This window comes from Alexandromys fortis, unplaced genomic scaffold, assembly GCF_014885135.2.
Source record: "Alexandromys fortis isolate MF-2015 unplaced genomic scaffold, M_Fortis_MF-2015_v1.1 scaffold_26, whole genome shotgun sequence".
Taxonomy (NCBI): domain Eukaryota; kingdom Metazoa; phylum Chordata; class Mammalia; order Rodentia; family Cricetidae; genus Alexandromys; species Alexandromys fortis.
The window spans coordinates 8987160-8999781 of NW_026067894.1; the positions used below are offsets into that span (position 1 = coordinate 8987160).

Sequence of the window (12622 nt, forward strand, 5' to 3'; positions counted from 1 at the left end):
CTGATGGTTTTAATCAAGAACCCAGGTCCTTCATACCTTTCCCTTTTCTTTTTGAGATAAGAATTTTTTTTTTTTTTTTTTACTATGTAGCCTTGGCTGGCCCAGAACTAATAGATCCCCCCACCCCTTTTCAACAGGGTCTCACTATGTAGTCCTGAGTTTGGAGCTCACTATGTAGACCAGGATGGCCTCAAACTCAGAAATTTATGCCTCTGCCTCCCAGGTGTTGGGAATAATGGTATGTGCCACCACGTGTGCCTTCAATGTCTGTTTTAAGGCTAATTACTTATTCTCCTAATGAAGACATAAATTCACATATGCGTCATATAAAAATTTTTTTTGAGACAGGGTTTCTCTGTGTTTAACAGTCCTGGCTGTCCTGGAACTCACTCTGTAGAACATGCTGGCCTTGAACTCAGAGACCTGACTGACTGCCTCTGCCTCCTGAGTGCTGGGATTAAAGATTGTGTTACTACTACCTGGTAGTAAAGTTTTTTTTTGAGGCCAGGTCTTACTATTAACACTGGAACTCACTATCTAGGACCAGGATGGCCTTGAATCTGCTTGCCTCTACTTTCCAAGTGCTGGGGTTTAAGGGTCTGTGCCACAGTGCCCTGCTTAGTGAAAACATCTTAAACCCCATTTTTTTAAAATCTAAAGATGGGTATATTCGTGTATATAACTACAGATATTTACATGTCACAGCTCACATGTGGAAATTAGAAGACAATCTTGAGTGTTGGTCTAGCCTTCTACCTTAAGACAGGCTCTATTCTGTCAAGCCAGCCTGCCTGTGAGCTTTCCACGAACTGCCTCCGCTCACCCCCAAGTCTTGTGACTCTGGCTTTGCTTTGGTTATAAGGATGCAAACTCAGGTCTTCATCTAAGTCATACTCCAGCCTCCAAAGCTACCATTTGACTTTACCTGGAAAGACCTGAGGTGGCCAGCCACTTTCACGTATGTTTCTGGAGGAACCACGGTGTTTTCACCACTGGCATCCTAACAGATAAAAATATAAACATATGATTATTGTTTTAAAATTACTTTTAATTTTTTGTTTTGTTTTGCAACAGAGTTTCTCTATAGCTTTGGAGCCTGTCCTGGAACTTGTTCTGTAGACCAGACCAGCCTCAAACTCAGATATCAGCCTGTCTCTGCCTCCCGAGTGCTGGGAAAAAGATGTGTACCACTGTTGCATGGCTGCTTTTAATTTTTTAATTGGGACTCATGTAACACAGGCTTGTCTTCAAACTGAATACATAACCAAGGATGACTTTCAACTTCTGATCTTGTCTCTATCTTCCAATGTTCTCAACTGCTGAGTCATTACACTTACCTGGTCAATATACTTCAACTAGACCTTAGTACACATCTTTGTTCCCTTAATGTAAATCCCTGAAAGTGGATTTGTAGGTCAACCCTTCCCCCACCTTTTTTGGTTTTTTGAGACAAAGAGTTTCTTTGTGTAGCCACAGCTGTCCTAAACTTGCTCTGTAGGATCAGCCTGGCCTTGAACTCAAGAGTCCACGTCCTCTGCCTCCCAAGTACTGGAATTAGAGGCTTGTATCACCATTCCCAGCAAGTTTTTTTATTTATTTATTATGTATACAGTGCTCTAACTGCGTGCCAGAAGAGTGCACCATATCTCATTACAGATAATTGCGAGCCACCATGTGGATGCTGGGAATTGAACTCAGGCCCTCTGGAAGAACAATCAGTGCTCTTAACCTCTGAGCCATCTCTCCAGCCCAACTCCCCCCCTTTTTAACTGAAGATTTCAGTACAGGGTGAGCTTTGGTAAAGTACACCAGTTTATACTCATATTATCACAATTATACCGTAGCCATTTCCTTGCTAGAAAAAATGGCCAGTCAAAAAATGATTATTTTCTACATGTCACAAACCCTAGGCCAGGGCTACTCTCACCCAAATTAGAAACTGTCACTCATTTCCAATCTTACTAAGTCTGACCTGGATCATTACTGCGTTTTTATCTGGTCTTTTATTATAAATGGCCTGTGTATCTTTCTTAGCTCATTTTTCCAAGGTGTAGCTACTTGTTTTAGTCTGCAGAGCTTTTTACTAAACTGTTTCAATAGTCCCAGCATGCTTCCCATTCATTTAAACAGTATTTATCGAGGGCCCACTGTGTGACAGGCACCGTTCTAGGTGTCAGGGACAGTGATAACCAAGAGAAATTTTTTTCTCAGAGAATTTACTTTTTACTGTCTTCTGTCACTTGCCTTTAAATCTTTCACAGTATTTTAGGTGGTTTATAAATTTTTATGGTCAAATCTATTAAGTTCTCATTTTTGGGATTTTTTTTACCTTCAGTGCCTTGCTAATGTATTCTCACACTAAGAAAATCTTTCAAAAGGTTAAATGAAAGAGCTGAAGACCCAAAGTCTCAGGAGCCCACTTATTCAGGGAGAAGACTCACATCTGTGTCCACCCACTGGCGGACATCCATGGGCGCAGCCGTCATGTCATCTATTTTGTAAACTATATTGGTGGGAGCCTTCTCTGCGTTTCTGATTATTCCCACAATTGTGACCTAGATTAGAAAAAGAAAACAAACAGGTTTGATTGTCCTGGAAGCCAAAGCAAGATGTACATATAAATACAACTAGGGGAAAAAAAAAATTTGGAGATAGTCTCACTATGCAGCCCTGAACTTGTTTGAAGGACCTGGCTGGCCTCACATTTGTGGCAAATGTCCTGCCTGCTCTTGAGTGCTGAGTTTACAGGTGTGAGGCACCATGCCTAGTACAAAAGTTTACTTATTTTTATTTATTTACCTAAGAGTGAGCAAGGCTTGTTATAGAATATTATTCTATTTGCATATCCTGTAGAACATTTATTTAATTATACAAAGATGTAGTGCATTATCTCACGTTGCATTTGTTTAGCTCTTGTGAAATTGTGTTACAACTGTGGCCTAATAGAGCTGAACAGTCAATAGCAAGGCAGGAGAAAGGATAGGCAGGGCTGGCAGGCAGAGAATAGATAGGAGGAGAAATTTGGGAAGAAAAGGTCAAGGAGTAGGAAAGAAGGCCAGCCACCCAGCTACACAGCCAGATACAGAATAAGAAGGAAAGAAAAGATATATAAAAATAATAAAAGGTAAAAACCCAAAGGCAAAAGATAGAAGGGATAATATAAGAAAAGCTGGCTGAGGACCACGCAGAGATAGCTCAGGGGTTAAGAGCTGCTGCTCTTCCAGAGGTCATGAGTTCACAACCATCTGTAATAAGTTCTAGCACCCTCTTCTGATATACATGCAAAGAAAATAAATAAACACATCTTTAAAAAAATAAATGGGGTGGGGGAGAGGCTGCATTAAGTGTGGTAATTCATGTCTTTAATCCCAGCACTAGGGAAGTTGGAGGCCAGCCTGGTCTACAAAGTTGAGTTCCAGGACAGCCAGGGCTGTTACACAGATAAAACCCTGTCTCAAAAAAGCAAAAAATACTTTTAAGAAAAAGTATAGTTTTTACTATGGGTTACATGAGACACGACACAGATGTCAGCGGATGTTTTTCCAGTGCAGGATCTGGAGACTGACTGAGGTCATCAGACTGCAAAGAACCAGAACATGTCACTGGCTATAGACTTTTAATTTAGCAAGTGTTATTTCTTTCTCTTTCTGTTGCTGTTGTTGGTTTTTTGAGACAAGTTTCTCTGTGTAACAGCTCTTGCTGTCCTGGAACTCACTTTGTAGACCAGGCTGGCCTCCAACACAGAGATCCCCCTGCCTCTGCATCCTGAGTTCTGCGACTAAAGGTGTGCACCACCGCCCAACTCTTCTTTTTCCTTGTGTGAATGCACAGGAATGTGGTGCATGTACAAGTGAGCGGACAGCTGTGCAGTGACTGCCAAGGCTCTCTTCCCCAGAGACAGGCCTCTCACTGAACCTGGAACCAGCATGTCCCAGGGAGCCTTGTTTCTGACCCCACAGTTCTATAGAGAGAGGCACAAGAGTAATAGCATGGCTTTCTACACGAATACTGGGATGTGATCTCTGGTCCTCATGCTCGGACATCTTTCCAACCTCTTACTTCTCAACACTAAGTGTTTCTTCCACACAATGTAAAATACCTGCGAAATCTCCACATTCCCAATCTTGAACACTTCATCAGTCAGGGTAGCGGAAAGCAGCTGAGATATGGTACAGGGCACAATGTGCTGGACCCGGGCTCTCTGAAAAGGAGAAACGTACATAAAGTCAGCCTTGGTGATAAAACGTTCAGTTAATATTTGCTAAATGCCAAGCAATTTGAGTATACAACACTGAATTTCCAAAACTAAAGTCTCCTTACCTCAGGGATCAAGATCAAAATATTAACAAATACTGCATTTGATTCCCCTGCCTCTGAAGTGCTAAGATTCAAAGTATATGCCACTTTTAAATCAAATCCATTCTGATCTGACGCCAGAACTCTAGGTGTAGAGATGTTTGTATACTATGGGCTCACAAAGAAAAGGTCAGACTAGAGGCAGGACAACATAGGATAGCCTGCCTTCAGAACAAACTTTTAAGAGTTCAAGGCCAGCCTGGTATGCAGAGTGAGTTCCAGGCTACAGAGAGAAAACTTGAGGGGTGGAGGTGGGGGCAGAAAAAGCACATCCCAGATATAGCAAGCTGTTCAGGGCATCACCGAGGTGACAGAGTTTTGTGAAAAGGCCCGAGAAATGACAAACAGAAATAGAACTTAGGAGATGCCCTACGTTTCCTAATAAAACAGATGGCAGTCTCTGTAGAAACAGGGTGAGTTTATCCATGCTGGCCATCTTTCAAGGAAAGAGCACAGAGAGAGCAAAAGAACATTTAATGAAGACACTCAAATCACCTCTCGGAGCAGGCTACCAGCAATGTAACATTTTTTGAGATAGGGTTTCTGTGTAGACCAGGCTGGCCTCAAACTCAAGAGCTCCACCTGCCTCTGCCTCCCAAGTTCTGAGATTAAAGAAAGGTGTGCACGCAATGATGTAACTGTCATTCTGCCCATCACTGGTGTGAAGCGGCCTGAGTGGTATCACATGCCTACACTTCCAATCACTTGGACGGCTAATACAATGTATGGTGTTTGCCCACATGTGTACATACATGTGCATGTCTAATGTCTTGAGGAGGCTAAAACAATGTCAAAATCAAACCCAGGTTCCTTGGAAGAGCAGCCAGTGCTCTTAATCACTGAATTATCTTTCCAGCCCCTCCAAAATAATAAATAGATAAGTAAAAATGCAAGCAAGTAAGTAAAAATGTATGGTTCAGCCCAGTGGTGTAGCATTTTTCTAATACGGCCAGAAGGAAGACAGAGACATGGAAGGAGGGAGAGGACCTGGAGATGCGGCTCAGGCAGTAGCGTGCTCCAGCATGCACAAAGCCCCGAGAATCCACAGAACTACAGTGGTGTATGTCTATAATCTCAACAGTTGGGAAGAACAGGCAGGCTATCATATACCTAGAGAGTACAAAGCCAGTTTGGACTGCAGAAGAAATATATAAGCAAATTTAAAAAATAATAATGAGTGGTTGAGCATAATGGCGTACACCTGTAATCCCAGCACTCAGGAAACAGAGGTCATAGGATCGCCACAAATACATGGTCCATACAGGACGTTCCAGGCCACCCACTGCTAGTTAGTGAAAACTTGTCTCAAAAAAAAAAAAGCAATCACAAATGACGTGTTTTCAACCCAACATCACTTCTAACTTAGCAAAAGCATTAATGTAATAACAAACCTCATCCTGACACATTACAGAATGAAATGCCCTTTTGGGATCCCAAATAAACAAACAAGCAAAAGTTTGCTGGCAATTTCAAGCAACAGAAACATAAAGACTGGATGTTTCCCAGCCATCTGGGAAGCTGAGGCAGAAGGGCAGGAAGATCACCCCAGCCCTATAGGTTCAAAGCCAGCCCGGGCAGAAGTTACACCCCCACCTCAAAACTAAAATAAAAAAAAAAGTAAAAGACCAGTCACTTCAGTTAAAGGGCAAATAGTTAGAACGAGCCTGGTGGCACCCGCCCTTGATCCCAGCACCAGAGTCAGAGGCAGGGGGATCTGTGAGTTCCAGGACAGCCAGAGCATCACTGTGAGCCTGCCTCAAAACAACTCCCCAAACTCTCGGTCTCATACAAGGAATACGTACAAGGCAGGAAAGCACAGCAGATTAAAGACCTCTTGTTCTTCCTGTTAGCGAGCAACAGGAAAGAACCCAAAAGCTGTCGTGAACATAGCGGACTCTTGCCAAACGGGGATTTGGTGGCCCCAACCCTGACCCCTGGGTGGACGACAGGGACATTTAGCTGCTAAAGCGTCCTCCCGAGTGGCAGGGCCGGGCAGACAAGTGCGAGCGCGCCAATCCGCCCTGACAGAAGTCCGTCCGTCCCCGAGACCGGGAGGAAGCGAAGGACCACGGGGCGGCCTCTTCACCTACCGACTTCTTCTCGGCCTGCGACGCCGTGGGCGAGCCGAAGCCGCCGGGGGACTGCGTGTAGCCGCCCGCTCCGCCATAGCTGGAGCCGCCGAAGCTGTCGAAGCCGCCTGCTAGCGAACGACAGTCATTAGCGTCGGCGCGGCGAGCCGCCGCCTCCCTCCCGCCGCGGCCACGACGACCGCCTTCCCCGACCCCCGAGCCCCCACCCCCGGGTCTCTCGCCGCGGTCCTGCCCCCCCCACCACCACCACGCGCGGCTCCCCGCCTCCTCCCTCGCACGCCCGCCATTACTATTCCACATCCTGGTCGCGGTTTTCCCGAGAAGGAAGACCAAGACACGCCGGTCGGGGGGCTCGGCGACTACCGGACTGTCCGCCGCTCCGGCGTGGCGGCGTTGTATCTACTCTACACTGGCGCCACAAACTCCTTCCCGCGAAGAGCGAGCCAATCAGCGCTCAAGACACAATCTCGTTTCAGCCAATCAGGACTCACGACTCTTCCGCCTTTTCCGGTATCAGGGCCATGCTTCAGGAAAAAACTCACTGCCTCGAAAAAGGACGGAAGCCTGAGCGGCCATCTTTACTGAGGGCAACACCGATAGGCCAGTATTCAAGACGCCAACCAATCAAACACTACTTCCGGAGTGTATAAAAACTGTCTTGTCAAGTGCACGCGGCTTACGTCGCTTCCCACGTTCTTTAACCTCGTATTCCCGCCAAACTGCCAGTTTCCAGGCGAAGCTGAGTTTTGGATGCCATGGAGAAAGCCACGCTTTCGACCTCGGCGCCCCGTTGTGACACGCCCTTTGTACACCTCCGAGATTCGCAGTACCAGCCTCACAGGACCTCCTGGACTTGCTTATTTTCTATAAGATATGAAATTCGCCAAGTGCAGCGATTTCATCTCAGCACTCAGGAAGTTGGAGCGAGAGGATCGCTATGGGTTCGAGTTCAGCCTGTTCTGCGTAGTGAACTCCAGGATAGGCAGGGCTACATAGTAAAACCCTGAGTCAAAAATTTAAGTAAGCCGGGCAGTGGTGGCGCACACCTTTAATCCCAGCACTCAGGAGGCAGAGGCAGGTGGATCTCAGTTCGGGGCCAGCCTGGTCTACAGAATGAGTTCCAGGACAGTTAGGACTGTCCTACAGAGAAACCCTGTCTCGAAAAAACAATCAATCAATCAATAAACAAATAAATGAAACCTTTATTGTAGAACCACATGATCATCTCAATTGAACCTGTAAGAAACCTCATGGAGGCCAGCAAGATTAGGCAAGTATTTTCTGTTATACAGGGCTATCTCCCTAAAGGAGGGGTTTGAGAAAATAGCATCGAATGTAGGAGAAGGTGAGGTTTATATAGCCCCCAAAACTGCAAGAGTAAGGAGTTTTTAGAGGAATTTTGGTTATGTGGGAACTTGGTTGAACATTCCAAAATTATTTGGCAGAACAACTTATCAGGATATAGGGTATGGAACACATCAAATTCCAGAAAATGGGTCAAGACCTGGTAAAATTTAAGTTTTACGAAAACCAGGAATGTATTTATTTTGACTTTGTAATAAGATAGCTTCTAATGTTAAAATGGAGTCTGTCTGATCCCTCACAACTTCCAAAAGCTATCCTCTGCGTGCACACATGCACACACATAGCCATACAGAAGTGTGTTTTAAAAGCTGGTGGCAGTGGTGCACACCTATGATCCCAGCACTCGGGAGGCAGAGGCAGGCAGAGCTCCAAGTGAGTTCGAGGACAGTCAGGGTTATACAGGGAAACCCTATCTTGGAAAAAAAAAAAAAAACCTGAAAGAAATCTTGTGGCTGTTTAGATATGGCCTGAGTTGGGACCTTGATGGATCAGGTGAGAACCATGGTGGGTGACAGAATACGCCATGCAGAGAGAGCTTGAGTGTGGTGTTTATTTGAAATAAAGGGAATGGGAAGGGAAGAGAAAATGGGAGGGACAGACAGGGAGGAGAGAGAGAGAGAGAGAGAGAGAAGCTGAGACCTGCTTGCTGTGATGGGAAGAGAGAGATTAGGCAGAGTTTGTCTCTTAAAGTGACCTTTGCACCTTTGTACAAATTAGGATCTGCTTGCCATATACAGAGGGTGACTGTGCCCAAGTCCCCAAGGAGTGCCAGGATACTAACAGTGGCCACATATTTTTAAAAAAGATGTATTTATTTATTGTGTATACAGTGTTCTGCTTGCATGTATGCCTGCAGGCCAGAAAAGGGCGCCAGATCTCATTACAAATGGTTATGAGCCACCATGTGGTTGCTGAGAATTTAATTCAGGACCTTTGGAAGAGCAAGCAGTTCTCTTGTGCCCTCCAGTGGCCACATTTGAGAAGATCCAAAGATGCCCTGCCTTTCCTCCCCAGCTCTAATCAGCAATCATCCTTCCCCATGACTTAACTATTCATCCTATGAATCGTACACCTTGGTCTAAAACCTACTAGAGAGACTTTTGGAGGAGGAGGCTGCTTGTTTATTCCCGGTTGCCCAGACACAAAATAATCACACAGAAATTATATTAATTGCAACACTGCTTGGCCAATGACTCTAGCGTATTCCTAGCTAGCTCTTACATCTTAAATTAACCCATTTCTATTATTTTGTATTTGTCCATGAGGTTCGTGGTTTACTGGTAAGGTTCCCGCTGGCGGCTAGCATCTTTCTCCTTCTGTGGCTACATGGTGTCTCTCTGACTCTGCCGACTTTTCCCTCTACCTCTGCTTGGAATTCCCACCTTGCTCTCTTCTGCACTGTCATAGGCCCAAGCAGCTAGCTTCTTTCTTTCTTTCTTTCTTTCTTTCTTTCTTTCTTTCTTTCTTTCTTTCTTTCTTTCTTTCCTTCCTTCCTTCCTTCCTTCCTTCCTTCCTTCCTTCCTTCCGTCTGTCTGTCTTTCTTAAGATTTATTTATTTATTATGTATACAATATTCTCAGTATTATGTCTGCATGTATGCCTGCAGGCCAGAAGAGGGCACCAGATCTCATTACAGATGGTTGTGAGCCACCATGCCTTTACTGGGAATTGTACTCAGACCTTTGGAAGAGCAGGCAATGCTCTTAACCGCTGAGCCATCTCTCCAACGCCCCCAAGCAGCTTCTTTATTAACCAATGGTAATAAAACATTCATAGCAGACAGAGGGGAATCCCACATTACCCTTTGTGGGTATATGCATGAGTTCAGGTGTCTTCAGAATCATATGAGGTTCTGGGATCAATCCCCCTATAGTGATAGTTTGTATTTTAATAAATAAAGCTTGTCTGAAGATCAGAGTGCAGAGCTAAGCTACTAGAGGCCAGGGAGTGGTGGCACACACCTTTAATCCCAGGACTCAAGGCCACCCTTGAGTCCTGGGATTGAATCTGTCTAAAAAGAAAAACAGAACTCACACAAAGGTGCTCCTGAGAGACCCAGGCCCCAGAAAATTCCTGATCCGTAGCCCCCACACAGACACCAAATGGCTACACTCCAAGCCCCAACCCAGGAAAAGAAACACAACCTGAAAATGGGACCAAAGCCAAAGGAAGAGACCCTTTGTCCCCAAATCTAGAGACGGAGAAAAGCCCCCAAGCCCTAAAACTGGAAGAACAGCCAACGCTCTCAATTGTGGGGCCATTTCTGCAATCTCCCTAACAATCATTTTATGACCTCACTTCTGTGCTCTAAGATCTTTTGTGTCTCATCCCTGCGACCTAGAGGAAAAGTTCAAGATCCTGTGAGCAGCACCCCAGCCAGTTATAATTTTATATGCGGCCCTGTGAGTCTCCCTCCTTCCACCCTACACTAACAGCTGTTCCTTATTGGTAAATGAGAGAGTGGCTGTGGAGCTTCCCGGATGAGCGCAGAAGGGTGTTAGCCTGCCTGGGCCAGATATCAGCTCTTCTAGATCCTCTCTCAGCGACTTCATTCCTCACCTTCTTGAACGGTGGACTTGAACCCTAGATCTACCATAATTGCAGGCTGGACTCCCAGAGGCTCAGAGGTTACGGGTGCCAAAGATCACTGGCACTAGAGGGCTGCCTTGTACCCACTCCCACAAGGACGTTGCCACCAAGTGTTTGCTGTCTACATGTAAAGTTTCTGTGGCTGCAAAGAAGGGTGGGAAATGACCCTGGAGAGTGCTTGACCCTTGGCTGATGCTGATGCTTTCTTTCTTGAGACAGGCTCATGCCCTAGCAGAAGCCAGTCTGGAAATGAGCAGTTTAGCCCAGGCTATCTCTCAATCTACATCTGTCCCTTCGCCTTGGACTCCCCGATGCTGGGATCATAGGCACAAGCCGCTGTATCTGACTCTTGTCAATTTACCCAAAGCATGCTTTTTTTTCTCTGTAGAGTGACGGGGGTTGTGAAAATTACAGTTGCTAAGAGTCACACACGTACCTGGGGGTCATTTGAAGAGAGGTGGGTGCTAAAAAAAAAAAAAGAGGGGAAACGGCAGCAAGAGCTTGGTCTTCAAAGCAAAGCTGACACACAGCTCCCTCCAGAAGGACTTCATCAATGAAAGGGCCCAAGGCTGTGATGCTGGGACACGGGATGCAGAGCGCTAGACAGAAACAACTAATCTAAGCACGCTGCGACCTTAAGGAAGGGCAGGCTTCCTAATGCCAAGAGTGAGAATAAGCCGGACGGTGGTGGTGCATGAATTTAATCCCAGTACTCAAGCGGCAGAGGCAGGTGAAGCTCTGTGAGTTCAAGGCCAGCCTGGTCTACAGAGTGAGTTTCAGGGTAGCCAGAGCTACACAGAGAAACCCTGTCTCAGAAAAAAAAAAAAAAAAGGAAAAAACAAAGACTGAGGATGAAAGAGAGAGAGACACCGTGAGAGAGACTGGGAGCAGAGGAGGCTCTTCAGAGGGAGCACTCATCTTCAGACCAAACCCCTGAAAGGTCTCAGACTGATCCCCAGAAACAAAAGAAAGGTCTGATTTTTAAAAACCTCTTAGGGGTGCCGGAATGTTTCATATCAGTTAGTTCAGAATAGCTCACATGACAAGGGGCATGGAGGAGAGCTGTGAAGTCACAGCATGGACTGCTTCCTAACTCTGTCCCAAAGAGGGCTGCCTGGAGGTGTGGCCTGGTTTGGCTATGGGACCAGGCCTAAAGGTACAGGCCAGTCTTCTAACCCAAGGCTGTTTCATACTTAAGAAAGCAAAGTCCAAACCACTTGGATTTTTATCCACTTACCTTTCTGGTCAGCCAGCACAGACATAGACATAGCTGGTTCCAGTCCAGGAAAAACCATTACCACTGAGGTGGGGCAGAAACCCTGCTCCCCTACAGCCATTCTGAGCCCTTCCTGTGTCTATCTGGGATGGTGACACCCTTTCCTTATTCACATAAAACCTTAGGGAAGGGGGGCTGGAGTGATGGTCAACACTCCTTGGTCCCTGGTCCCATGGTCACCTTCCGCACTGGCCTCAGCATCCTTAGACGCCTTCTATCACTTCTGATGCAAAGGGCAGTCACGTTGCTTGACTGTGGTCAGGTCAACAGCCCTCAGTCCGGGTCAGTCTCTGAGCTCTGCTCCTTCTTTCCACCCCTGGCAGAAAATTCAGACTTGGTAGTTATTCTGATACCAGCTTCCTCTGGGTGACTCAGGGTTCTGAACGGGGACAGAACCTGGTACTCTGCTCACAGGACAGGTTTGTACCATCCCGAGGGACAAAGGTCGTTTTCCTCTGCCAGCCTCCTGTTCTTTCTTTATTGCATGTGCAGTGCTAAGGATGGTACCCAGGACCTTGTGCAAGTTAGGCAAGCAATCTGAGCTACATTCTGTGCCTTGCTTTGACCCGAGCTCCTGTAGCCCAGGCTGGCTTCAAACTCTCTATGTTGAAGAAACTAGCCTTGAATAACCTTGAACCCCCAGGGGGCTGTTAGTTTTTTCTATCTACCTATCTGTCTATCTAATATTATAAATATATATAATCAATAAATATAATAAATAAATATGTTTTTTTGTTTAGTGTGTGTGTGTGTGCGTGCGTGCGTGTTTGAGACAGTTTCTCTTCATAGCCCTGACTATCCTAGAACTCACTCTGTAAACCAGGCTGGCCTCGAACTCATAGAGATCCACCTGCCTGTAGTGATATTTTGTTTGTGTTTTAACAAATAAAGCTTGCCTGAAGATCAGAGTGCAGAGCTAAGCCACTAAAGGCCAGGCAGTGGTGAC

General features: G+C 45.8%; 1 protein-coding gene across 2 annotated transcripts in view; it reads right to left on the reverse strand.

Moving 5' to 3' along the window:
- Rpa2 (replication protein A2) overlaps positions 1-6869 on the reverse strand; it is a 12831-nt gene extending 5962 nt beyond the window's left edge. Inside the window, exons 1-5 of one of the 2 annotated variants that reach the window (XM_050150506.1) lie at positions 6737-6869; positions 6447-6553; positions 4100-4201; positions 2442-2555; positions 926-1000 (exon numbers count right to left, since the gene is read on the reverse strand). In XM_050150506.1, coding sequence (XP_050006463.1) covers positions 926-1000; positions 2442-2555; positions 4100-4201; positions 6447-6553; positions 6737-6746 — 408 coding nt within the window. In that variant the 5' untranslated portion in view covers positions 6747-6869. Of the gene's footprint in view, positions 1-925; positions 1001-2441; positions 2556-4099; positions 4202-6446; positions 6557-6736 lie in introns of both variants that reach the window. The other variant, XM_050150499.1, reaches the window with a different exon arrangement.
- Between the last annotated feature and the right edge of the window lie 5753 nt (positions 6870-12622).